Source organism: Piliocolobus tephrosceles, chromosome 8 (assembly GCF_002776525.5).
Source record: "Piliocolobus tephrosceles isolate RC106 chromosome 8, ASM277652v3, whole genome shotgun sequence".
Classification (NCBI taxonomy): Eukaryota; Metazoa; Chordata; class Mammalia; order Primates; family Cercopithecidae; genus Piliocolobus; species Piliocolobus tephrosceles.
The window spans coordinates 132,745,687-132,773,428 of NC_045441.1; the positions used below are offsets into that span (position 1 = coordinate 132,745,687).

Here is a 27,742-nt window from a genome sequence, read left to right on the forward strand (position 1 = left end):
AACAATAAAAAGAAGCAGAAGGCACCTTTTTCAGAAAGGGGTTCCATTTTTTCTTATGACCTTGGCCACCATCTAGTGGTCAGGCTTGGAAGCGGGATCCAGGCTCCAGATACTGAGCACACATGGCCAAAGCCTCATAGTGGAGTTGCCAGCGTGACCCTGCTTTTTCTCTCCCGCCTTGCAGGGCATCCTTCACTCCTTGGCACGGAGGTATACTTGCATGGGGTTTTCCTGCCACTCTGGTAGGGAGGCCAGGCTGTCAGCCACCTCCTTCTGGACAGGCCAGCCCCAGGCCTCAAAGAAGGGAACCAGGTTCTTCTTCACTTTCTCAGAGAACTTCTTTACCCATAGGTTCATCCTGCCAGTGTTGTCTTTGGGGAGATGAGAGAGGGTCTGGTACTCAGCAAAGAGCTGGGTGAATGGCTCCCACCCGAAGGCCTCCTGGAGCTGAAAAGGGAAAGAAGGAACAGAATGAGGTGTCAAGTTTGCAAAAGTGATGCGACATGTGCGTTCTTAAATATATTTCATTCACATGATCACCTCCCCTCAATCGTTACCTTCATCCTGGGTATGTGTCCCTATCTCCCCACTCTACCCCTGCACAATAATGCAATTTCATTGCTCATTACACCTCTCAGCCACAAAACACCACCCCCTGAATCTAGTGGGGGTGCTCAGGGGAAACCTAATGTCTGAATAGAGGTAAACACTCAACAAATGTCCACTATTAGTATCTTTAATTTAAAAAATTGTCTTCCCAGATCTCAAGTGTTTTCCTCAGCATCAAGACAGGTTTGGACCTGACTGAGATGAGAAACCCTCACTTCCTACATATTTGGCCTAATGAGATTCTAAAAAGCTACAAACCTCGAATACTATACTTTCCAGGTATGATACTAATCCTTATTTTTTAAATAGGACCTGTGACTATCTGCAGTGATACAAAATTGCTCTGTAAAACACTGCAGTTAGGGCAGAAAAAGAAAAAACTCCAGCCTGTCTTGAGGGGCTACAAATGAGAGTGGCTCATATTTCTTAAGGGGCAGCCCTCCGGACAGCCCTTGGCAGAAGGCCCCTGTTCACTAAGATTATACAAATTTCCAGTTAGCAGGGATCTGGGGTTTCCATCTCCACTCTCCCTTTAATAGATGAACATTCTCTGACTCTAGCTTGTAAAAGCCCAAGGATAGATAACACCATCGAAGTCTAGCCTCCCTCAGAGTCTCACTGCTGTACCCTTATTATTGCTCATCTGTTCTTTACTGGCTTGCTCTTTGACACTTATTAATGAATACATCAATAAATTAAGCATTTAATAAACATACAACATGTATTAGACATCCAGACCCTGCCAGCTACTGTGCTAGGCAAACATGATTAAGAGCTCTTGTCCTTCTAGAGAACACTGGCCAAAGGGAGAAACACGTGTAAATAAACACATTACTGAAAATGTTGGTTTATCAAGGAGGCGATGTCCAGGAGAGAAGGGGACAACAGAGCTTAATTTGGACAGGTGACTTGACAGCTAATGGACAAGATGTTCCGGCATGATTCAGCAGCAGGAAGCAAACAAGGGGAGGCACAGAGGCCAAAACAGCAAGATGTGTCCGTAAGCATAAGCAGGTTGGCATGCCGAGGGTAAATGTGGAGGTGAGAGCAGGAGATGTAGCTAGAGACGCTGGTGGTGCAGGTCATGAAGGGCCCCCTATGCCCTGCTAATGAGCTTTGACTTTTCCCTATATGTGCTAGAGAACACTGTAAGCATTTTATAGACAGAGTATTCACATTACTTTGGAAGGAGTGTAAGGAAGATGAATCATAGAGGATTGAGGCAAGATGCTAGGACAATTTAGAAGGCTACTGGAATACACTGAGGGAAGACTAACGAGGCCTGAGCTAAGGCAGCAGCAGCACGGATGCTGGGGAGAAGCCCTCTAGCAGGAAGAGGAGTCAGAAGGTGCCTGTTTGTCTTGAGGCCAAGTCCCAGACTTGGTCTCTCTAGAGCTATTGAGAAATGATATTCAGGGCTCCACAGTGAGTAGATAGCAGAATAGGACAGAATCAGGGCTTAAATTTATAGTTTAGGGGCAGCCTACCATTGTGGTCAGTGGTCCTATATACCCCCAGACTGGCTATGTAAGGATATGAAAATGAATGCAGTACAAAGTTACCTCATTAACTGGGACTATCTCACATTCACTCTTCACAAAATTAGTGAAAGGCACAAAAAACTAAGAGAGGGTATGGCAATGCGAAAGCCTGGGGCTTGTCATTAGGTCCTGATTTTAAGTTCTAGGTCCTTCACTTAAATGGGGGATACTGGACAGGTTGCTTAAACTCTTTAACTTATGCTATATTTCTATTTTTTCATAATATTTTTCATTTCCTTGTACATCGCAAAATCAGAAGGTGAATGAGCCAGGTGCTATTCTCTCTGTCTTAGAGGGGTATAACCCAAGAAGCACTGCCATGCGGCCCAGTCCCTCTCATTTCCAGGGGAGGTGGTGGTCCCTGGACCTAGTGGGGTGGTAAAGGAGCTAGAGAGCTACTGAGATCCAGGTCGCTACCTAACTGAAGGGTCTGGTCATCCCCTTCTCCCAGAATTTCTGCTCAGTACCTGTAGATATGTTTCCAGGGCTGTCCACACATTCCAGTCACACAGAGGGGCTCCCTTTCCCAGGTGGGCCTTGATCCTCTTCTCTCGCTCTGGAGGGCTCAGAGCCTCGTGGGCCTGAGCCCTGGGGATCCCTAGGACTGTTTCATGCACGTAGACTGACCAAAGGTTGCAGGTGGCCTCAGTAGTGTGCGGGGGGAACTCCCATCCATGCCGCTGTTGGTTGTGGCCCAGCTCATGGATGGGGCCCCACACACCCCTGCTCCTCATGTCCATCTCGTTGATGATCTCCTTCACAGACTCCAGGTGGCACATGATGGGGTATCCTGAATGCATCCAGCCTGGGAACACAGAAGGAAGAGATGAGCATTGAGGAGGGTCTGCCCAAACTATCTCCTTCGTTCTTCTCTATTATGGGACTTTTCTTCACCATCCTGGTTATCCCCAGTAATTGCAGAATCTCTGTGATGACTGGAAAGCAAATAGCTTTCTCCTACTTGGTCAGAAACTGAATAGTACCTAATCCCCTTCTCACACCTGAGTCGTGGCCTCCTCCTCACTCTGGCCCCGGAGAATATGGTTACACTTTACATAGTCATTCTTGCTGTAATTCGACACCTCCATTTTGTGTGTGGGAGTGTCCTTTACATGTCAGTCTGATATATGATGTCCTATGACTGGATCTGAGATCCTTGAGGGCTAGAACAGTGTCATTCTTTCTTCCCCATGTATACTACTTTTGTCCAAATTTACACTCTGTGATAGAGGTAATTTTTGTCCTTATTTGAAGCTATGAAATTTGAGGTACAAAGAACTTTCCCCATGTGGGATCCGGAGTTCCTTATTTCTCTTCCTATGCACCGCTTTCTTTTTAATCACTCAGTACTTACCATAAACCTCCTTACGTATTTCCTCTTTTCATTTCCAACTCGGCTTATGTTTGAAGGAAATAGTTGATTTTCTATGCTGTCCTTGAAATGACTCTGGTTGCCATCTATGAATTCGCAGTACAACTTTTTCTGAGATTGTTCTACCATCTGGTGAAATCTCACCTTGTAGATATCAATAATTTGTTTTTTTCACATGTAAACATTCTTTCATCCCCATTGTGGTCAATGTCTTTTATATCTTTTTCCCTTGCTTTACTAATAAAATTATGCTTACACATCTTGGACGTTCATAAAAGGCAAAGTAATAGATTACATGGTTTCCACTGACTAGGAGGATTCCCTGGGAGCACCCACCAGCAGAGATCTGCACATCAGCCACAATCCTCTCGGGACGGCGGAGAGGGAAGGGTTCAGCTGCCAGCCTGGCCACAGCCTCCATCATCTCATCCCAGAGGCGGAGCACAGGCTCGGGGTCCTTCAGGGCCTGGAGGTTTGTGGTTGGCACTGTCAGGATGATGTTGTCCGTGGCCAGCTCTCCCCAGGGAGCAGGGTCCTCCTGCATCTGCCTCTTCCACTCTTCTAGTGATGTCTTACCTGGGAATAAATATCATGGAACCTACCACACCCACTTCCCCAACTTCCCTTGAGTTGAAAAATACCACCTGAACTCTGGAAGAACATTGCAATAATGAACCACTATCCCAGGGGTCTATAGGCTATAAAGTGAAGAAAACGCTTCCTGACTCTTCTCTTTGTCTGCTCTGAAGTATCCATGGACACAGGGTATTCCATATGTCCTGCCTCCACGTTCTCCCCCAACAGTTCTTCCTCTTTCTCTCCACCAAACCTTATTTCTCTCCCATTTAGCAACCGTCCCAGTTTCCGTGGCATCTGCCGCTCTTCCTCCTCCCTAAATGTTCATTCCACTTACCCAGCTTATAGTATGGGGCAGGCACAGCCCCCCTGATAGTGACAGACACAGGGCCTAGTTGGCTGCCCTTGGGCACGATGACGTAGAGGAGGCCGCCCCAGAGGCAGGAGACTGACCGTTCAGTCCTGTCCATACAGCACTGATGAGTCACCACGGGGGCTCGAGATAGCTTCCTGGCCTCGGTTAGGTCATCGGTGTGGCAGCCAATCTGTACCTGGACAGGTGATTCCAAGTGATGGAGGAATTAGAATCCTTGTGATGTGCATGTGAGGCTGTTTAGATGGAAGATATTAGACAAACATGCCCATGAAACCCCAGCTTCCCTTATCTATGTGCTAGGCATGGAAACTTCTCAATTTTAGCAGTCCAAAGTCATCTGGACTTCAAATCATGTAAAATCATTTTTCCAAGGATTTAAACAGCTCCACCACAAATCTTCACCTGACATGAATTGGTGAGAGACCAGGCTGATCCTGGCAAAGGTCTTCTGTCTTTCTGCCAGGCAAAATCCTGGGCTCTTCTAACAGGACCTAAGCCAGTCTGGTGACGCTGATGTTGGGGATGGGCTGGGGGACTGTGCTGTGTCCTCTGTGAACACACAGGAGGCCCATCCAGAGTGAATGAGGTTGATTCTCTCTTCCTCTTTGTCCAGAGCTTCCCTTTCTGGCTCTCAGATGGATGGAGATCTGTTTTGTCTGGAGTCCTGGAGTTGCTTTTCTTAGGTTTGATATAAGCAAGCTCCAGAAAGAATGCTGACAGAAAAGAGGCCCAAGCTGTGGTAGGAAGTGGCCCTCAGAGTCAAGGAGGCCGAATGAATTTAAATTCTGCATGTAGGGCATATTTTGGGGAGTGATGGGATTTTCACACCCTTCAGATGTCAAGATAAAGAGATAAAACCACAGCACTTTGGGAGGCAGAGGTGGGCGGATCACAAGGTCAGGAGATCGAGACCACAGTGAAACCCCGTCTCTACTAAAAATAAAAAAATTAGCTGGGCGCAGTGGCGGGCACCTGTAGTCCCAGCTACTCGGGAGGCTGAGGCAGGAGAATGGCATGAACCGAGGAGGCGGAGCTTGCAGTGAGCCGAGATCGCGCCACTGCACTCCAGCCTGGGCGACAGAGCGAGGCTCCGTCTCAAAAAAAAAAAAGAGATAATACCAGGGTTTGTGCAGAATGAGCTTGCTGACACCTGGCCCAAATTTCTACCACATGTTTCATACTAACTCCCTCTGAATTTGCACGTGGGACCCATGAGGAGGCACGAAGAGGTAACTGCCCATGCCCGAGGATTACCAGCCCTTCGTTTTCCTTCTGTCAGTCACCTACTAATCACATCATCCACTCCCTAAACATTTTCTAATAAAATAACTCTTTAAGTACAATGGGACAGATTTGAGCTGGGCTCCTGTCTCCTTATTAGTCCAATTGCAATAAAATGCTTTTTGTTTTAATGAAAAATTCAAGTGTCATAGTTTTGGCTTCAGTCCATTCTGCAGTGAGCTTCTTTTGCTTGATAATACTAGGCACTTCAGTCATTCACTTTAGATGGCCTAAAATTTAGCTGCTTCATCTGTAAAATCTGTAAAATGGGCAGAATAATGCATCTGTGTACTCCTGGCAGCATTGCCATGAGCTGGAACTAGACAGTGGATGAGAATGACACAGCTCTAGGGTTTTGAGGGGTGGCAGATGTGGGTGTTCAGACCTTACCCGGAGGCCAGCAGAGGCAGCAACTTCAGACAGTGAGACTTCCGCATTTTGTCCTTCCAGGAGGTAGAGCCCGGTACTTACCCAGCAATCACTGTTGCCTGACAAAAGTCATAGAGAAAGCTCAGTTCTTCCTTCCTATGTGACTGTATCTCCACTTAGGGCCTCCCAGCCTCTCCCAGTGGTACAGCTTCTCCCCTGTGTATCTCAAGTCATCCACACTTCTTCTTAGACTCATCCCTCCTAAACCTTAAGCAGAGTCCCAGCCCACATCTTCTTGAAAGTACCTGATAAAGAATGGAGTCTGCCGGGCCCAGTGGCTCATGCCTGTAATCCCAGCACTTTGGGAGGCCGAGGCAGGTGGATCACCTGAGGTCAGGAATTCCAGACCAGCCTTACCATTATGCATTTATGCTATTTCTCTTACTGCTTATGAAACCCCATCTCTACTAAAAGTACAAAAATTAGACGGGCCTGGTGGTGTGTGCCTGTAGTCCCAGTGACTCAGGAGGCTGAGAGAGGAGAATTGCTTAAACCCAGGAGGTGCAGGTTGCATGAGCTGAGATCGCACCACTGCACTCCAGCCTGGGTGACAGAGTGAGACTCTGTCTCAAAAAAAAAAAAAAAAAAAAAAAAAGAAAAGAAAAGAAAAGAATGAGGTCAATCTTCCTGAAGGTAAGTACTTGCAATGTCCTGTGTAGTGTCAGCCAATCCCACTTTCCCCTAAGTCTTTAATGTTCTGGGTATTCTCTCCTGTTTTCATACCTGGGTTGATTCCGTCAATCTCCACAGTGATGGGGTGTTTTGAGGGGTACAAACTAGAGGAGCAGGTCCAGGTACCAAGCCCCTGGGCCAGCTGGGAGCAGTCAGTTCCAGAGTGAGCCAGCCCAGTGGCCAGGGAGAGCATGGCAGCCTCATAGGAGTCACTGGCAACTGGATTTTCCCGGCTCACAGCTGGGAGGCCTGACCCTCGTAGCATCTTCCTCAGGAGCCTGTGCAGGGATACGTAAGCAGGGATCCCCTCCGCAGGAATCTGCAGGAAGGCTGCACCATCAACTCTCAACTTTGCCAGACAGCTCTTTTCCAAGTTCCCATTCTCGTGGTTCAGGATAGCCTGGAATTCAGAGAGCGCCTTGCGGAAGTGGTAGCTTCTCATCTCAGGGGTGGGAACGGGGAAACAGCCTGCTTTGAGAGTCTGAGGCAGGATGCTGAGGCCAAAGCAGTTGAGGATGACATTACCAGGGAAGCCAGCCAAGGGGCAGTGGCCAGGGTTCTGGGAGGCCCACCACCAGGCCTGGCCCCCAATCAGCAGCCCCCCACCCTCGGCCACAAACTCCTGCAGCTGCTTTGCCTCCTTGTCACTGTACGCCTTGCAGCAGTAGACACACAAGTTACTATTCAGATGGGGCTCCAGGCTGCATTGCAGGCCATGTTCTGATAGGAGGGGACACAGATCTTTTAGATTTGTGTTCACCCCCACTTTGCCTGTCTGGCCTCTGGCCAGCCAGCGCACCGCATTGAGCAAGAAGGACCCCATTTTGGGAGCACACAGCAGGCACTCATGGGCAGCCAGGACCACACGGCCCCGGCCATAGAGAGCAGCTGCCAGGAAGCAGTTGAGTGAGGCATCCAGCCCCAGAGGGAAGGCCAGGGCTCCATGCACCAGCAGCTGTGAGGGGACTCCCCCTGTCCTGATGTCCAGCTCTGAGATCCCCTCCAGGAGCTGCTGCTGGTCCTGCCTGACATCCTCCCCACACCTGGAAGAGACAGGAGAAACAATGAGTCTACAGTCAGTTAATGAGCTACTGAATCAAACTCACTGAATAGAGAAATGTATGTGCAGGTAGGAAGATTGCATTGTTCATGTCAATCTTCACATTCTTACTAATATTAGGATTTTAGCATGTTAATTAACATCATTTATTTTTATCATGTTTAAGGCATATTTTCTCACTTTTTTTTTTTTTTTTTTTACAACTGATGGCATATTATCATTTAATTGGCTGTGTTTGGTCTTTATTTTTCTTTCTTTTTTTTTTGAGATGGAGTCTTGCTCTGTCACCAGGCTAGAGTGCAATGGCACCATCTCAGCTCACTGCAACCTCTGCCTCCCGGGGTCAGGCAATTCTCCTGCCTCAGCCTCCTAAGAAGCTGGGACTATAGGCGCATGCCACCACACCCAGCTAATTTTTGTATTTTTAATAGAGACAGGGTTTCACAGTGTTGGCCAGGATGGTCTCGATCTCATGACCTTGTGAGCCCGCCTCGGCATTCCAAAGTGCTGGGATTACAGGTGTGAGCCACCACGCCCAGCCTGGTCTTTCTCAGTGATACATAAAATAATGGCATTTTTCACAATCAATGTTGTCATAGATTTCAGGAAACGCTATAGAGGTAGTACCCTTACTTGTATATCTTAAAATCCACATTTTCTAAATGAACACCTCCAGGAATTCCTCCTATTTAGTCAACTAAGTGTTGAATATTGTGGCTTCAGTTTCTTGACTTTTAAAATAATTAAACATATAAACAAATTAAGTTAGAAAAATTAGTTTATTGTGTCCAGAGAAAGTAGTACTGCTTATAAATTACTCGAACTAACTTTCTGCAAAGGAAGATTGCAAAAACACCAAATTTGGACTCTCCATAGAGTAGTTCTGATCTAGGAACACATCAGAAGTAAATTGTTTAACACTACACTTGAAGATTTATACAAACACACACTGTTTTTAAAAATTCACTTAAATCTGGTTAGAGTATTCACTTCTTTTTATTAAGGAATGGTCAAAATGTAATGAATCAAGAAAAGGTTTTGTATTTCAAGAATTTTTAAAAACAATTTGTATATGCTGTAAATGTCAAGCAACAGGTTGGTTACATAAATTATGGTTAACAATAGATTGCAAACCATATTGTGATTAAAATAATTATCAGATAATTTGAAAAATGCTTAATGGAAAAACTTTTAAGATTAGATTCCAGGATACCATGCTCTAAATAAGCCAAATTTTTGGGAAAAAAATAAAAAACCATAAAACCAGACATTGAAGCAGAACCTAAAGCATATTTATCAAAATATCTTTGTTAAAAAAAAAGTCTTCAGTGGTCGTCTTGGCTGGTGGGATTTTAGGTCCTTTTAATTATCTTATAAAATTTTATTGTCTCAAATTTTAAAATTAACACCTATTTCTCTTATAATTAAACATTAAATGTTATATTTTTTAAAAGTATAGTTAATTTATTCTGGTAGTAAAACATTATTGAAAATTGTAACTCTTGTTCAGATTCTCCTTCTTTTCAGCATGAAAATGAGGAGATGGCATGTCTTAGTTTTGCCATCCCATTTTCAGGCTGACATGGTAAATGTCATATCAGGTATCAGTTCTGCCTGTGGCTTTTTGTTACCTGTCGGAACTCAAGATAATTTGGGAAGTTAATGACATTGAACTACAAGATTTAATAATAAAACATTCCACTCTAAGTGTGCTTAGCGTCTTCTTAGCTTAGGCACCTGGCAAAGTCTCAGCTAATGGCAGTAAACCTTCAATATGGACAGCTGCAGTTACCTGCAGATATCCTCTCCACAGCTAATTGAAATGATTGCATACATTCATCCACATGCCCACACACACATACAAACCACAGTAGCATTGGGAATCTAGGAAGTGACTAGAAGGGGTGACAAAAGTTGCAACAACCACATAGAATTAAAGAAAAAAACCCAAGAACTTCTTAGCATAAAGGCAGCATAAATAAAGTTAAAGAAGGTGAGATCATTGAGAGAAAAATATTTGCAACAGATTGAACAGATACAAAATTAGAATCCAGAATATATGAGTAATTTCTAAGAATAAACAGAAAAGCAAAAAAACTGAAAATAGTTTTAAACTATAGTCTCAAACAGCTCATGAAAGATGAAATCCAAGTGAAATATCCAACATTTGAAAAGATATAATCATGTAAATGCAAATTATATACGATAACGTTTTTTATCCAGAAAATTAGGGAAAGTTTCAAAAGCTAACAATATTAAGTGCTGGCAAGAGTGTGGAGAAAAATAATCTTTCATAAAATCTGGAGATCAATTTGGCAGTATCCAATAACATTAAAAATAGAAATAGCCTATAGTAGTATACACGGAGGCAGTACTAGGAAGTTCATTGCAAATTGTTGGCAATAGTGAAAAAGTATGAAGAAGTTAAATATTCACTAACATGAATGCAAATAAAAATTGGCATTTAATCATACGATGGATTACTGTTTACCAGTCAATAAGAATAGGTCCACCTATGTTAATTAAAAAGGGAAGATGTTCAAAACATTTGCTAAGTAAAACAATTTCAAAAATAGCAGAACTTGGTGATGCTACTTATGGAAGACCAATATAAAGCAAAGTAAACATACGTCAGTATATGTCCAAAATGTCAGGAAACAACCACAATAAACTGATAAGAGTTTTTCTATTGGATTGTGGGATAGACAGAAAGGACTGACATTGAAAGAGATGATCAAAAGGGCTTTTGCCTCAATAATTTATTTCTTCAAATATATATTTCTCAGGTAATTCCAAATTAAATATAAAATGTTAAGATAACTGCTCCAAAAATAGAAGTAAAATGTATAGTCTACAAATGTGTTGAGGAAATTTAAGAAATGGATAAAACTTAGTAGTAAGCAAGGAAAAATGTAAAAAGAAATAAAGCATAAAAATAGAAAATAAAATTAAAAGGAGGTAAGAGCAAGAAATACATTTGAATCATCACAGTATATATGAATGTATTGAATTTCTATTTGATAGAGGCTGTTAGATTAGTTTAAAAACATCTGGATATAAGCTGCTTATAAAAGACAGCCTTGAAACTAAGTGACATAAAAGCACTGAAAATGACAAAATCAACAAAGTTTTATTTCAAAAAATACAAAAACAAAAAAGCAGACATGCCAGCATTACTAAGGGATGCAATAATTTCAAAGAGGAAAAATTAAAAATGAACATTTTCTATGGATAAAAGTTATACTCTAACAAAAATAAAATTTTTATTAATTTTTATGTCCTGCAAAAACACAATACTGAAAGCAAGAACTGCTACAAAGAAAATAAAAATATGAATTGACATTACATTTGGAGATGGTAATGTATTCTCAGCATCCATTGGGAAAAAAAAAAGGATGGAGATGATCTGATCAGAATGACTTACAAGCTTACTTACAGCCAGAAGACAATTGTCCTGCATGCTGAGGACAAGAAAATGAGACCCTAAAAGGTTGTGGTCTGCTAAGTTGTTGCATAAATATAAAGTAAAAAGGCGGATGTTCTCCAACATGATACATTAACTAAAAAATCAATGCGCAGAGCACACACACACATAGATAAGCATCTGAGATGATCCATATCAAACTTTTAGGATTGGCTACCTCGGTCCAGAGGCATGAGACTGGAGCTGGTTGTGTGGGGAGGAGGATGAGTTGCCATTTTCCTCTCTATATTTCTGTATTGGTGCGCATTTTTTCACAATAAATTTGAATTCCTTTTGAAATATTTTCATAAAGAGGCATTTCTTAAAAAGAAAAATAAAGAAAGAAAGGAAACAAGGAAAGAAGGAAGGAAGGGGATGACAGAGGGAGGGAGGGGAAGGGAGATGGAAAGTGGGGAGGGAGGGAGGGAAAAGTGAGTAAGCATAGCAGTTAGGTAAATTTCAACAGATGATTTGACAGTATCCTAAGGGCAATATTAATGATCTCAGACAGCTAGTTACCAATATTAAATCTTGTATAATATCTGTTTATAATGTTTAAGTGTGGAAAACAATGAAAGTAGCTGCTATTTAATGAGGTTTAATATATGCTAGGCATTTAATATATGTATTATCTCTTTCAATCATTATAATAAACTTGAAAGTTACTATTCTCACTTTAAAGATGGAGTTTGGAAAAGCTAGGCAATTTTCTCCATGTTTCTTAGCTAATAACTGGCAGGGACAGGAAGCAAACCTGACAGAGCAGGAGCACATCTCAGACACACACCACTAATTTACGTTCCAGCTCCCTTTGTAGCCCCACGCATTTCAAGGAAATCACTTCTCTTTTAACTACAAGCAGCCAGAAAGAGCAGACAGTAAAACACAGATAAGACAGCTCTGGCACAGAGGGAGGAGGGGGCAAAGTCTCTTGGGTAACTGCCCAACTTCATCCTCACACAATGGGCCCCAGTTAAACAGTGGGCCTTAATAAGCACATTCCTTTCCCTTTGGGTGCACTGTCAGGGAAGCTAAAAGATAAGAAGCTAAAAGTGGGGTATGCCTGCATTTGCAGAAAGAGTTATGGGAACAGAGACACAACTCTCCCTCCCAGATAAGCACAATAAAGAGACAAAGAAGCAGTCGAAGTCTCTGATAAACTCCCCCACCCTGAATCCTTAAAAACTGTTAGTCTGTAAGGGAGTGTGCCTCTGACCTAACTTGGCCAGAAGCCCCTCTCATGTTTGTTTTCTTTAAATTAAACCTGTCCTTGACTGTCAAGCCATCTATCATGTTTCTTATCTATTTCTTTAATTTTTACTAAATCCAGGTTGGCTTTCTTCCAAAGCCACTGATGTCTACACACCAGAACTCTGTCACTCAATTACTGAGGCTTTGACAGAACCTACATCTGGGTACATGGTTATCAACAGGTATATGTTGTGCAAAGGAAGCTTTACAGGATGTGAAGGTGCGAATAATACTGTGTTTAAGAATGGAAAAGCATGTGTTACTTCAGAGCTGGAAATGCAGGGGAAGCCACTGAGGATGAAAAGAAAGGGATATGATGGTATGGTTAGGAAATGTTCACAAACCACACCTGAGCAGACAGGAAACATGGGCGATAGGTTTCTGAATGTCAATTAAAAAACTGCCAAATTAGGAAGGTACTGCACTGAATAAAACAGTAAGTGTGAAGTGCGCTGCTGTCATTTTCACCATATTGAAGGTAAAACATCTAACAATTTATATATTTTTTCTTGAACATAAAAGTAATGAAGTCTACTGGTAGTAATCAAATATATCTTCACTTAGCTTGTTTTGTTTTTCTGTTCAGATTGTATAGGATGTAAAAATACTCTTCTGGATTTATTTCACTCTCTGATAAATACGAACAGGACAGAAATACTAGAATCTAGAAATGATGTGTTCTTAGGATTTGTAACATCAAGAAAAGGACTAGAGAGAACTGTGTTGATCAGATGCTGTAAAAAACATTTTGAAGACCTGCAGCCCCTAACACTTGAGTATCTTTATTTGTATTTTTAACTCCTTAAATACAGATAAACCATAGTAAATAACAAAACTTTAAAAACTGTCTTCATCATCACTGAACAATATGGGCATAGATGATCAGAGAGGTGCCTTGAAATTGTAAATGTATTTTTTTCTTTTATTTTAAGCTGGTGAATACAGGGTAAAATCTCTTTAGGTCTCAATCATGCCTATTAGACACACAATTTTATTTAACCTATTTAACCTGTCAGATTTAAGAAAATAATTTGGAAAACTCACTTTTGTAACAAATTGCAGGTACTTAAATTACTCACTTGGAATAGTCAGAATACAGATGTATTTTGACTGTGAGCACAGATATATCCATATTTATACGTCATACCAAAACCCTGCTTAAACATACAAACATTCCTATGAATGTCATAATGTTTACTCTTTCTCCTGGTTTAATAAACTACATTTCCAATATTATTGGAAGATTATTGTTAGAATTGAAGGAGATAATATAGGATTGAGCAGCTCTTATGGAAAATGCTTGGGACCAAGCACTAGTGTTTCAGATTTTGATTTTTTTCAGGTTGTGGAATATTTGCATACACATAAGGAGACACCTTGGTGATGGGACCCAACTCTAAACACAAAATTCATTTATGTTTCCTATATACCTTTACACAGAGCCTAAAGGTAATTTATAAAATATTTTAAATAAGCTTATGCATGAAACAAAGTTTGTGTACATTGAACCATCAGAAAGCAAAGGTGTCCCAAAAGTGGGAATTTCCACTTCTGGCATTAACATTGGTGGCACTCAAAAAGTTTTGAATTTTGGAGCATTTCAGATTTTGGATTTTTGATTAGGCCTGGTTTCCCCACTCTTAGGGGACCTAGTAAGCTACGCCCACTTCACCAAACCACAGATGGAACTCACATGGGGAGTTTATACTTGAAAGTGTTTTTCTTGTCTATTCACCCAATTTGTTCACATTTCTATGAATTAGAAAGCATTAATGATAACTATTGAATTTGTGATTTTGACTATTTTCTTTCCATTGTGCATGGGAGGTTGATTGGTGTTAGGAGATACTCCATCCTGGGCCACTCATCAATCACCTGTTCTCCTTGGCCAGTGTATAGGAATGTATGTCATCATTATAAAAACCTTTGATATCCGTCTATTTATTAATTATTTTTCATTCATTTTGTCAAATTTGATAGAGCAATTCTGGGATCTAGCCTCATTTCACAGTTTTTACCTGGAAACTACATTCATGGATCTTGAATATAAACCTTATAAACCTCCCACACATTTATCTCTGTCTCTGAGTCAGATTCCCAGGAACCCAAGCTGAAACAAGTGGAATTTAGCAGTGCCTAGAGAAATTACGTATGAATTTCCTCCGTGACTCTGAAAGCCCATTTCTAGTGACATGGCAAAATATAATGATACATACACAAAGGTATGTGGTGCTTGTCATCTGGAACTCCTTGGACAAAGACTTTCTACTCTACAGGACTTTGTTGAGGACAGAGATAATAAATAATTCTCAAGAGAGTCATAAACCTAAGCCACTAGTACATATTTACAATCTTTACTTACAAAATAGTGACAGGTTCTCACTATGTTGCTCAGGCTGGAGTGCAGTGGTTATTTGCAGGTGCAATTATAGCACACTGCAGCCTTGGACTCCCAGCCTCAAGAGAGCCTCCTACCTCAGCCTCTCGAGTATGTGAGTACGTGTGCATCAGCATGCCCAGGTACATATTTACTTTTATATGGGCAGCTGCTAATATGTTTTAGTGCTTGTAGATTATACCAGGTGTAAGTGTAATGGGTGGCTGGTTGGTATCGGAGGTTAACTTTTCCTCCAGACTCTTCTGTCATGGTATAAAGGTAGCAAGTGCCTTTGGATTTGCTTTTAAATATTAAAGCCACTGCACTATCCTCCTGTTATATAAACACAGGTGTGCCCTTGGGGATAGGATGTGAGAGGAGCTTTTGTTAGTTTTTAGAGACTGCCCCACTCCTTGGCAAGCAGAGTTGGGGCAGGCCAGCAATCAGTTCTCTTAAGAAGCTATAAAGACACATGCACACGTATGTTTATTGCGGCACTATTCACAATAGCAAAGACTTGGAATCAACCCAAATGTCCATCAGTGACAGACTGGATTAAGAAAATGTGGCACATATACACCATGGAATACTATGCAGCCATAGAAAAGGATGAGTTTGAGTCCTTTGTAGGGACATGGATGCAGCTGGAAACCATCATTCTCAGCAAACTATCGCAAGAACAGAAAACCAAACACCACATGTTCTCACTCATAGGTGGGAACTGAACAATGAGATCACTTGGACTCGGGAAGGGGAACATCACACACCGGGGCCTATCACGGGGAGTGGGGAGGGGGGAGGGATTGCATTGGGAGTTATACCTGATGTAAATGACGAGTTGATGGGTGCTGACGAGTTGATGGGTGCAGCACACCAACATGGCACATGTATACATATGTAACAAACCTGCATGTTATGCACATGTACCCTAGAACTTAAAGTATAATTAAAAAAAAAAAGAAAGAAATGCCAAAAAAAAAAAAAAAAAAAAAGAAGAAGCTCCAGGGCCTTCCAGCTGAGATTTGAAGTTGAGGAACCTGTTGGGTCGGTCCAAGTGCCTTTGACCAATATTTGTTGGCAGGAATGTTCACTGAAAAGCTCTTATGGGACTTGCTCTGAAGGTGGGAAGAATCTGAGCCAGAGACTCAGACTCTGACCTTCTGAGACTCTCAAGGAATTGGTTAGCTCTGGCTCTGTTGTTGACTGAGGCTGGAAGGCTCTGGCACAACCCCTAGCCCCATATTCCCCAGCAGGAAGCTGTCTGCAGGATTAACACTAGTATGTGAGGCTGCCTTTTCTCTTGCTATGGATTTGGATGTGATTCATTCCTATTTTTTCATTAATTTATATAGTTTACAAATATTCGTTGATCTGTAATGTTAAATACTCCAGGCACTGAGAATAAAGCAGTAAATGCAACAGGCAAGATCACAGAGCTCTATATTCTGGTTGGTTAGATAGGCCCTAGCAAGAAACAGCAGAGATAGTTATAGAGAGTGATAATGTTTAAGGAATAAATGGAGAAATGTGATGAAGTGAAACTGGATGGAAAGTCCTAATTTCAGTATGGCCACTGGGGAAGACTGCTCTGAGGAAGGTGTTTGAGTTGAAATGAATTAAGAAGAATAAATTGGATTTTCAAGAGCTGAGAGAAAGCTTGATATTTTATAAAACAAGAAACTTAATGCTACATGTTGTGGTCTTTACATTGAGGGACAGTTCTAAAATACTTCAAAGATGTGTATGGATAACATATGTTATCGCCAACCCCCCAGTACTCAACTAGAAAATATCTGAATATTTAAGCAATCTTCTATTACAGACACACGTTTCTTCCATCGTTTCACTTAACAGTGAAAATATAGGTAAAAAATGTTTGGTTCATAGCCCAACTTCTCCCTGTCTCCAATGCTTCTTCCTTCACCTTTCCACAGCTGCTGATCCTGAGAGCACAACCTCATAAACCTCCCACACATTTGTCTCTGTCCCTGAGTCAGATTCCTAGGAACCCCAGCTGCAACAAGGGGAATTTAGCAGTGCCTAATGAAATTTTACGTATGAATTTACCCCATGACTCAGAAATCCCATTTCCAATGATATCGCAAAATATAAGGATGCACGTACAAAGGTATTCAGTGCAGCACATGTATAACAGTAGAAGTACCAGAAAAATAACGTATACTGGAAAATCAAGTGCCTGTCAATAAGGGACTTATTGAATAAACAATATCATATCTATACACCACGGTATAATAGAGTATACAGTGTATCTCTATATACTACTCTGAGGCCATATCCAGGAAATAATGTCAAGTGAAAAAAAGTAAGGAGGAAAAAATGTATAGAGTATGTAATTGCCTTATCCAGTGAAGAGAAGATTACTAATATGTGTGTGTTTGTGGATATATAAACAAATCATGGAGCATTAACCATTAAAAAAAAGCAGGGAAGGAAGAAGGGAATTGTTTGACGGAAACAGGGACAGCATATAGGTTTCTTAAAATTTTACTTTGGACCCAGATTACTATTTTACATAATGTTAAACAAAATTAAATTACACAAGCAATTCCAAAACGAAATAAAATAACCAATGAATTGACATGGACATCTGTTTAGCAATATAACCACAAAGAGAGGAAGTATTGGAAGTGACTTTAAAGACAGTATTTTGATTTTACATATATATAATAAAATATATCATCGGGGCCAGGCACTGTGGTTCACGCCTGTAATCCCGGGACTTTGGGAGGCCGAGGTGGGCGGATCACGAGGTCCAGAGATCGAGATCATCCCAGCTAACATGGTGAAACCCGTTTCTATAAAATCACAAAAAATTAGCTGGGCATGGTGGAGGGCGCCTGTAGTCCCAGCTACTCGGGAGGCTGAGGCAGGAGAAGGGCGTGAACCCAGGAGGCAGAGCTTGCAGTGAGCCAAGATCGCGCCACTGGACTGACAGAGCGAGACTCTGTCTCAAAAAAAAAAAAAAAAAAAAAAAATATATATATATATATATATATATATATATATCTCACTGGGACAAAAAAAAAAAAAAACTGCAAGTAATCCTTGCTACAATAATCATCGTATTGCTGGTAGTAGGGCTATTATTCATATTTTACAACTGTTGTTTGTATATCATGGGATAGAGCAAATAGGTAATTACATTGGTGTCTTACAGAACCAGAATTTTTCATCATGAGAGATAGGAGATGCAGAGGTAAATTGCTGAAATCAAATTAAAACCCTATAGCCCCAAATCTGATCTGAAGTATCAGTATAAACCAAAAAGATCTGTTTCTTAGCTGTGCCTATTTAGAAGGCCTAGAAACAATGATCAAACAAAGCACACCTCTAACACCAAGATTTGGGTTTCTAAATGCAAATTAGGACTCCCAGAAATACGGGCTGTATGTTAAAAAAAAAAAAAAAAAAGAAGAAAGAAAAAAATAGGGCTTTTTGGAGAAATGGCAGCTCCTGGGCCTGAGAAGGAAATACATGAGACCAAATTGAAACTTCCTGTTATATTAAAAAACCAGGAAGCCCATTAAGGTTGGGTGGAAAAGATTCAGGAATCATCTTGAATTGGCTCACAATGGCCAAACAGGACAATTTCAACATCAGTAAGGACAATAAATGAAACACATTGTGTTTCCAATCATGATTTCATAAGAATTCTAAGAAAAATTTAAAAACATTGGTGACCTCTGGAAGATGCTAGGGAACCAACTCAATATTGGAAACTGGTTTTAAAATGAGAAAGAGAGAATTAAGTATTTATTTTGCCTTTCCTATATAAATTATACCATGGAGTATGTAATTGGTGAAAGAAAGTGTGTTTTACACAACTATTCCAAATAACAAATAAAAGGAATATTAAAATTTTAAAGTCATCACTTTATAAACACAAATTAATGGGTCTAGGGCTAAGCAATGGTTATTAAGGACTGCCAAACACACAGTAAGAGAAAAAATTAGACTATTGTGTTCTACCCAATGGAAGTGCATACTACCACCTATAAAGTAGGTCAAAAATTCAAACATGAATCTGATCAAACCTCTAGATCAGGAGTTAGGAAAGTTTTCCTTAAAAGGCCTGACAAATATTTTAGACAAATATGGGCCATGTGGTCTCTGCTGAAACTACTCAACAACGGTAAACACTGGAGGTTGAAAGCAGCCACAGTTCGTGAATGAATGGGCATGGCTGTGCTCCAACAAAACTTCATTCACAAAAACAGGGGCTGGTCTAAGTTTGTCAATCCTGACCTAAAATCGAGATCTAACTTCTAATTTGTATTATACAGAAAATACAAGGAAAAGATGAATATGTTAAATCAGTGGTCCCTGACCTTTTGGTACCAGGGACATGTTTATAGAAGACAATTTTTCCATGGACCTGGCAGGGGCTTCAGGATAATTCAAGTGCGTTACATTTATGGTGCACTTTTTTCCTATTATTAGTACATTGTAATATATAATGAGCTAACCCTACAACCCACCATAATGTAGAATCAGTGGGAGCCCTGAGCTTGCTTTCCTGCAACTAGATGGCCCCTTCTGGGGGTGATGGGAGACAGTGACAGATCATCAGGCATTAGATTTTCAATAAGGAGCACACTACCTAGACCCTTTGCATGAGCAGTTTGCAACAGGGTTTGTGTCCCTATGAGACTCTAATGCTGCCACTGATCTAACAGGAGGCGGAGCTTAGGTGGTAATGCAAGTGATGGGGAGCAGATGTAAATACAGATGAAGCTTTGTTTGCTCACCCACTGCTCACATTCTGCTGTGTGGTCTGGTTCCTAATAGGCCATAGACTGGTACTCCCGTTTTAAACGATACCATAGGAAGGCAATGAATTTGCCTTTCCAGGTTTTCACCATTGCTCCTCACTCTACCTGGAGTCCTCCTCTCACAGATGCCCTCATGGCTCATTCCCTGACTTCCTTGAGGTCTACTTTCAAAGTCCAGACTGAAGGAAACTGTTTGATAAGGAGTAGCTGGTGTCTTAAACAATAGCAACAAAACTGCAAGAAATAGAAAGTTGGAAAGGAAAAGTGTATCTTAAAAGAGATAAAAAATTTGTATCAGGAAATCAGAATATTTGGGCTTTATTTAAATGTCAATGTCAACACATTTTTTTTGCGTTTCTTTTTTTTTTTTTTTGAGACAGAGTCTCACTCTGTTGCCCAGGTTGGAGTCCAATGGCACAATCACGGCTCACTGCAACCTCCACCTCCCGGGTTCATGTGATTCTCCAACTTCAGCCTCACGAATAGCTAGGACTGCAGGCGTGCACCCCAACACTCAGCCAATTTTGGTATTTTTAGTAGAGTATTGCTATGTTGGCCAGTCTGGTCCCAAACTCCTGACCTCAAGTGATCCACCTACCTTGGCCTCCCAAAGTACTGGAATTAAAAGCGCGAGCCACCACGCCTGGCCCAACATTAACAAATTTTAAAAAATAAGACAATCATGGAAATAAATGATGATGCTAAAGAATTATTCTTTTAGGTGTGATAATGGTGACTTGCATTTATGTTTTCAAAATACTTCATACCTTCAGAGACGTATATTTAAATACTTACAGATGAAAAGACATGATGTCTGCTGTTTGCTTCAAAATAATCTTGGGTGGGGAAGAGTGGGGCTATGGGTGAAATAAGATAGAACTGGAGTTGACTATTTTGGGGATGGGGAATGGCTACATGGGGGTTCATTGTACTCTTCTGTCTACTTTTGCATATGTTTAATGTTTTCAGTAATTAAGAGTTAGAATAACAAACACACAAAATATACCTGAGAATTGGTGGCAGGGATTAAAAATGTAGGTATAGATGAAGAAAAGCAGGTGGAGTTAGCGAAATAGGAGAGTCCCTTGGGGCAATTAAGAGGCATTATGGTGATGCGATTTCACCTGCTTGTCCCTCCTTAGTGTTAGAATAAAAAAGTTGAAGTGAATCAGATCCACTCTAATGTCTCTGAGAAAACCCATCCCCTCCCCAAATCTCTCAGAAAGGAAGGAATTCAAAGAGGTCCAGAGTTCGGGGCTGAGGGTTCAGGGCACTGCCAGCTGCTCACTAGTATCTGAATGCCCCTTCTTCTTTCTACAGAATCTTGATTTCTTCAGAGACGCCAGCACCCATTTAAAAATAGCCAGCCCTTCAGACCTTCTGGTAGTTAGGTCTGGAAGTCAGGGCTCCCACTGATTCTACATTATGGTGGGCTGTGTAATTATTTCATTATATATTACAATGTACTAATAATAGAAATAAAGTGGATAATAAATGCAATGCACTTGAATTATCCTGAAACCCCTGCCAGGTCCATGGAAAAATTATCTTCTACAAAACAGGTCCCTGGGAGCAAAAGGTTAAGAACTACTGATTTAACTAGGCTGGCCACTAAAATATAAATAGAAGTCTAGGACTTCCAGAAAATATATGATTGTATAAACTTAAAGTAGGTGTATCCATTCCAATTTATTATTGCATGGGTGTAATTATGGTGCCTGGGGTAGTAGTGGCAATCTTGTAGCCATAAGGATAAAATAACACACCATGACAGGGGCAGGCAGTGATAGGGAGACAGAGACCGACCATGGGACATCATGGAGTCACTGCCCCAGAGTTGGACTACCTACCCATAGTTCATGTTTCATAGAAAAATTAAACAGCTATATGGTTAATCTGCTATACTAAGGCTTCTGCTACATGTGGGCAAACATAAGTAAGTAGTTACTAATATCTGAAACCCAAAACATCCAGAATGAAACTCCTGATCTCCTCTAATCCATTTTCTCATTGTCCTTTCACAGATCACTAAACAGCAGCACCTGTGTTTAATTTTTTGTCTTTTTCAGACCAAAAGTCTCAAATCCTCTTTCTCCTTACTCAATCCATCAGCCAAGCCTGTTGGGTTCTCCCTTTGAGGTGTGTCCAGAAGGGAACCGGTTCTCAGTAGCTCCACAGCTTCTACCAGCCTTATCTGGGCCACCACCATCTCTCCTGTGGTCTATGTCAGTGGCCTCCTGATTGGTCTGCTGCTTCCACCTTTGCCTCCCACAGTCTGTTCTCCACCATCAATCACAGGGTTCCTTTTGAAATTTAAGTCACATCATAGCAATCTTCTGTAGAGAATACAAAATGCCTTCCCATCTCACTGCAAATAAGATCTAAAGTTCTACTCCTGGCCTGTCAGTCTTGACCTGAGCTGTCATTCACTGAGTTCCCATCATTCTGGCTTCCTTGATTGCCAGGTGTGTCCCTGGCTGATGGATGAAATGAGTGCTCAGACACAGGTATGCTGTGTAAGAACAGCTAGGTGACTGCCAGGCTCTAGTGGCCAGAGAGTAGCTCCAAGAAGCTGAAGCTGCTTGCTTTTATTTACTGCAGGCATAATGCCAAAAGCCTGGAGCCCACACAATCTGTAAATGACTAACATTTATTGTTCCTCATTCAGAGAACATCATGCATGCAGATGTTCAAATGTCAGCTCCTGTACAACTTCAAACAAACAAGTTTGATCAAGACAAATTCCCCTACAGTCACTTGTACCTACTCCTTGCCCTCTGCCTCAGGGTCACAGAACAGCTGCCTTCAGCTATTCTGCCCTGGGGCTTTGCAGAGCCTTCTGACTTACAGAAAGGCCACTCCCTTTCCCTTGGAACATACCAAGCAGGCTTCCCTTCCAGGTTTTCACACTCGCTCCTCACTCTGCCTAGAATCTTCCTCTCACAGATGCCCACATGGTTCATTCCCTCACTTCCTTGAGGTCTCCTTTCAGGTGTCACCTACCAGACCAGCCTTCCAAGCTAGCCATGGGCTTGTTTGTACTCATCTCCATTCCCCTTTCATCTTGGTCATCCTCCGTGTTGCAGAAAACTGCATATCTGTGGCTTCCCTGTTCCCTGGATCCTGGTGGGTTCAGCCCATGGGAGGCAGAGGTAGAAGACTGAAATCAGGAAGGAAGAGGGAAGGAGGCTAAGTGTTTGCTTCTCTCTTCAGGCTGTATTTCTGGTAACCACAGTGTCTTCTCTGAGACTCCAGCTCCCAGCAGACAGACCTTGCATCTGTGTTCCAGCTCCTGCTGGGAAGGCGTAGTATGGCTCCAGCTTCTACCAGGTAGCTGCAGCACCCGGACTGCAGTAATACCACCATCTCCCTCTGCTGGTTCTGCTGTTGCTGATCTCTGGGTTTCTTGCTGTCCCCTGTGTGTATTTTCAGCTCCTCTATCACGGGTATAGTCAATTCCCCACACTAAATCCTTTCTGCTAGCAGTGCCAACAAATCCTGACTAATTCAATTTGGCCTGACTGATAGGACCTCCCTGAACACCTTAAATAAAATAGCCTCCAGCAGCCTTCCAGTTGTCATGCTATCCACTTATATTATTATCCTTCATGGATCTTAGCAATGCCTGACAGAGCACATACATATTAGTTTCCTTAATTGCCTATCTCTCCCCTGGAATACAAACCTCATGATGGCATGATTTGCCTGCCTCGATCTCTGCTAGACCCCCATTATCCAGAATGAGGCGTGACCAACAGTAGGTGCTCATGCAAACAAACAACTATTCTTTCATGCATTTAAGAGGTACTGATGAGCACTCTCTATGTTCTATGCACTAGACATGGAGATAGAGTGGTAAGACAAGGTTTTCTATTCAGCTTTGGCCACAGGAGGGAGTGGCAGTGAGGGCCCAGCCTCTTTTGTGTCTTGATGCATTTTAATCATCCTGCTTTTGATTTGTGGTGGTTCCAAACTGGGTGGAAAAATCACCTGTATTGAAAAATGGACGCTCATTGAAGAGGGGAACCAGCTCTATTGTTTACCCTGAGTCAGACTCCCTAAGAGGGGAACAGACACTCACCTGACATGGAGTGGGATCTTGGGCACCTTCTTAGAGACCTTGAACCGGTCTCTGTCCCCATAGGTGTCGGTGAAGTACACTCCAGCCACACTTGTCACCTTGTTCCCAGGGAACCTGGAGAGCACCTTCTCAGGGCCATGCTGGCTGGCCCAGTACCAGGCCTGGCCCCCGATTAACAAGCCCCCTCCATGTTTCACAAACTGGATCAGTGTTGCAGTCATGGTGTCATTGTAGGCATTGATGCAGTAAACCCCTAGGGGCTCTCCTGGTTCCGGCTTAACCTGTGCCTCAAGCCCAGCATCCTGCAGGATGTTTACTAGAGGTGCCAGGGATGGATGCACTCCCATGGGAGCCCCAGGGCAGGGGCACAGCCAACTCACTGCATTGAGGAGAAATGGAGCCAAGCCAGCATGCAACAGGTAGCCCTCATGGGACACAACCACGAGGCGGCCTTGGCCGTAGGAGGAGGCAGCAATGAGCACCTGGCCCTTGTCATTCACCATCACGGGGAAGGCAGCCTCTCCAATAAGAAGGAGTTCACTGGGGACGGGGTCTCTGGGGACATCCCAGCATGTCACTCCATCCATGAGAGCCTCGAATGCAGCAGCGGCAGTGGTCGCCATGGTTCTATCAGCTGCTGCAGGGGGAAGCAAAGGCTTTCATGTATTTAAGAGATACTGATATGCACTGCTGGTCAGAACAGATGAAGGAACAGAATAAAAAAGCAAGCAACTAAATTCATTCACCTCCAAATTTTACTGGATTCTCTACTGTGGGCCACGCAGTGTTCTAGCACTGGGAGTACAGCAAGAAACAAAACAGATAAGGTTTCCCTTTTTGTGATTTGAATATTTTAGAAGGAGAAAGAAAGAAGAATAAATAGGTAGATAGAAAGATAAATAAAATGCAGCAATCACTATGATGAAAATAAAACATGATGGTGTGATATGGAGGAACTGGAAGATTATTTTAGATTGGGTGATAGGAAAGGCCTCTGAGAAACTGGCATTGAAGCTGAAACCTGAAATGCAGTGAGCAAACAGCATTCCATTTGGGGTGGCTGAGAGCCAGGGGCAGGGAAGAGCAGGACCCTAGGAGGAGGGAGGGAGGGGCTAGATCCTGCCGGGCTGGTAGATCCAGGTGGTAGTGAAGTTCGTGAGCCTGAGTTGACACAGTACCTGATCTTTTTGAACAGAAAGGTCATAGACCTGTCAAAACATGCATTTCTTCTGACAGCTCTGATAAGTTGGAAAGTGTCCTCCAATTTATAAAGTCTGCCCTAATGGAGAGGGCCTCCCTCTATTTGGTAGCATTCTGCAGTTTCCGGAGGTCTTTTAAAATTTGCTGTGCCTAAAACTGAGCCTATTTTTCCCTGTAAGCAGCTCCTCTTAGATAAATGACTTCAGCCTCAGTTTCCCCATCTACAAAAAGAGAATAATACAGCCCTGGGAAGATTGTTTTTGAAGATTAAAGGAATATGGATAGGCCAGGCACAGTGGCTTATGCCTGTAATCCCAGCACATTAGGAGGCTGAGGCGGGTGGATCACCTGAGCTCAGGAGTTCGAGACCAGCCTGGCCAGCATGGCGAAACCCGTCTCTACTAAATCTACAGAATATAGCTGGGTATGGTGGCGTGCGCCTCTAATCCCAGCTACTCGGGAAGCCGAGTCATGAGAATTTCTTGAACCCTGGCGGGAGTGGAGGTTGCAGTGAGCCAATATCGCACCACTGGACTCTAGCCTGAGCGAAAGAGCAAGACTCTGCCTCAAAAAATAGAATAGAATAGAATAGAATAGAATAGAATAGAATAGAATAGAATAGAACAAAACAAAGAATACGGCTAAAAATGCCTTGTCTGGAGTTGATACACACACAGTGGGCAAGGAATAAACGAGCGTGTCTGTCCCTTTGCTATCCTTTCTAGTTTCCCAGATTGACGAGGACAGTGTTGTAGATTGCAGTCCTGCAGTAGTCCCCTGGCTGCCTGTGCCGCCTCCCTATGTGCATCTCGGAGGAGCCCACTGTGAGGGACTCTCCTGTGTGTTCAGATGGCTTCTCACCTCTGCAGATGCACAGGGCAGCCCTGAAGTAGCAGTGAGTTGACACCAGGGTGAGCTTCACCCAGTAGAGCGGGGAGTCACAGAAAAGTGCCCCATGGCTTTCCAGAGGCGCCCATCACAGAGATCCTCGGAAGGCACCCAAAGGAACGGAGCGCCTCCTGGAAGACCCTCAGCCACATGCCCCTCCCGGCTTTCCCTTTTTCCTTGTCTCATTCTCTCCACTTCCTCATTTGGGCTTTTTGGTCTCCCTTACCGCAAAAAAAATCACCTGCAGGTAAGCCCTTGCATAAGGCTTTGCTTTAGGGGAGAATCTAAACTAAAACACACACCAAGCCCCTGAGCCACACGTGCCTCCTTCCTCTCTTCCCCCTGTTCCCATATGCAGTCAACCACCTCATTTGTTAATCTCTCGCCATCGCTCTCAAACCTCAGTCCCTTTAGTTGGCAATCATTCTAGACTAAACCAATCTGGTTTTAGTCCCCGGGATGTATTCTCACCCACAGTCGTCCTCTACAAGAACTCTAACAAGAACCGCTACATTTCGTCCACTCTCTCTAAGGTGAAACTTGCAGAGCGCCTCAACCTGACTTCTCCAGGGTCTGGCATGCCAGTGATTACTGGACGGACGTTTTCCCTGCTACTTTCTTCCACTAAATCTCTCCAAGCTCAGAAAGGTTGGCATTCTGAGCATGCCCTGCATTTCCTGTAGAATTCCATCTCTTCCGTTCCTATCCACCACCTTTTTCTTAATAATGCTCGCGGGAAAGAAATTCACAAAAGAGAGCCAATACTCGGCAGAGCGCTGAGAATGCGGGTACATGATCTCAGCCTTAGAAGTTACCAGTGGAAAAAAAAGCAGCGGAGAGAGAGATCCGGAAGCCTGAGCTCAGGATCATGCTAGCTACTTTCCAAAAGACAAACGACGTCTTTCACTTCTGAGGCAGAACCAGTTTGACAGGATAAACAAAAACAGACAAAAAAAACCTCAGATGAGTAATATGTCCCGGAAAGCTGACCCAGCATTCCGCAAGGACTTGTGTCCTCGTGCACGCACACACCATGCACATCTTTGTCAAATTCATAATTGACAAGTTCAAATAGGAGGGAGAAATGTGTTTTGAGACAAATTGCAAATAACACCAGACTAACAAAACGAAATGAAACCAGACCTGGACCTAAGAAGGGAGGGACACCCCCTGATGCCGGGAATGGCCTGGGGCCTCTAGCACTTTGCGGCGACTCCCAGTGCCCTAGGTGCTCAGCCACCGCCCCCACCCAGGACCCGCTCGGATTGGAAAACTCACCCCTGAGCAGTGCTGGGGACTGAGGATCCCTGGGGACTGAGGGACTGGCTCTGCAGTGGCGCGCTGGGGACGTGTCGGAGGCGGGGCGGGGCGGTCCCGGAGACAGGGCGGTCTCGGAGGTGGGGGCCGTGCTGGAGGTAGGGCCGTCTCGGAGGCAGGGCAGTCCCTGGGCACGGAGCTGTCTCGGAGGTTCAGCCCTGCTGTCCCGGAGGCGGGTTGTACCGTAGGCGGGCCGGTCCGGGAGGCGAGGCTGTTCTGGGGGCGGAGCTGTCTCGGAGGTTGGGAGGTCTCGGAAACGGGGCTGTCCCGGAGGCGGGGCACAGGCTGGGGTGAGGCGGAGCCTTCCCTGAGGCGGGCCCGGGGAGTGGTTACCGCGCCCTGAGCCACGCCCTTGGTCTCCCGTTCCATCGGCGGACCCCACCACGGGCCGTGCTGCGGGCTCTCGGGGCACCTACCAGGTGAGCGACCCCGCCTTCTCGGAGGGATGCTTTGGCC

General features: G+C 43.2%; 1 protein-coding gene across 1 annotated transcript; it reads right to left on the bottom strand.

The window, feature by feature from the left end:
- On the bottom strand, positions 1–27,298 carry TCAF2 (TRPM8 channel associated factor 2). The gene is made up of 8 exons (XM_023191042.2): positions 27,248–27,298; positions 23,882–24,518; positions 6,908–7,899; positions 6,146–6,243; positions 4,436–4,649; positions 3,859–4,098; positions 2,618–2,955; positions 1–447 (listed from the first exon to the last, which is right to left on the bottom strand). Exons 2-8 carry the CDS (start codon positions 24,502–24,504, stop codon positions 193–195), a joined length of 2,760 nt encoding a protein of 919 aa, XP_023046810.1. The 5' UTR covers positions 24,505–24,518; positions 27,248–27,298; the 3' UTR covers positions 1–192.
- Positions 27,299–27,742: the final 444 nt, after the last annotated feature.

Bases quoted from the DNA above. Each gene is read 5' to 3' on its own strand.
- TCAF2 (XM_023191042.2), bottom strand. From the start codon at position 24,504: ATGGCGACCACTGCCGCTGCTGCATTCGAGGCTCTCATGGATGGAGTG. The intron at 4,099-4,435 runs GTAAGTGGAATG...ATTTATTCCCAG, and splicing joins TGCCCCATACTATAAGCTGG to GTAAGACATCACTAGAAGAG. The intron at 2,956-3,858 runs GTGGGTGCTCCC...CTGTGTTCCCAG, and splicing joins TGATGTGCAGATCTCTGCTG to GCTGGATGCATTCAGGATAC.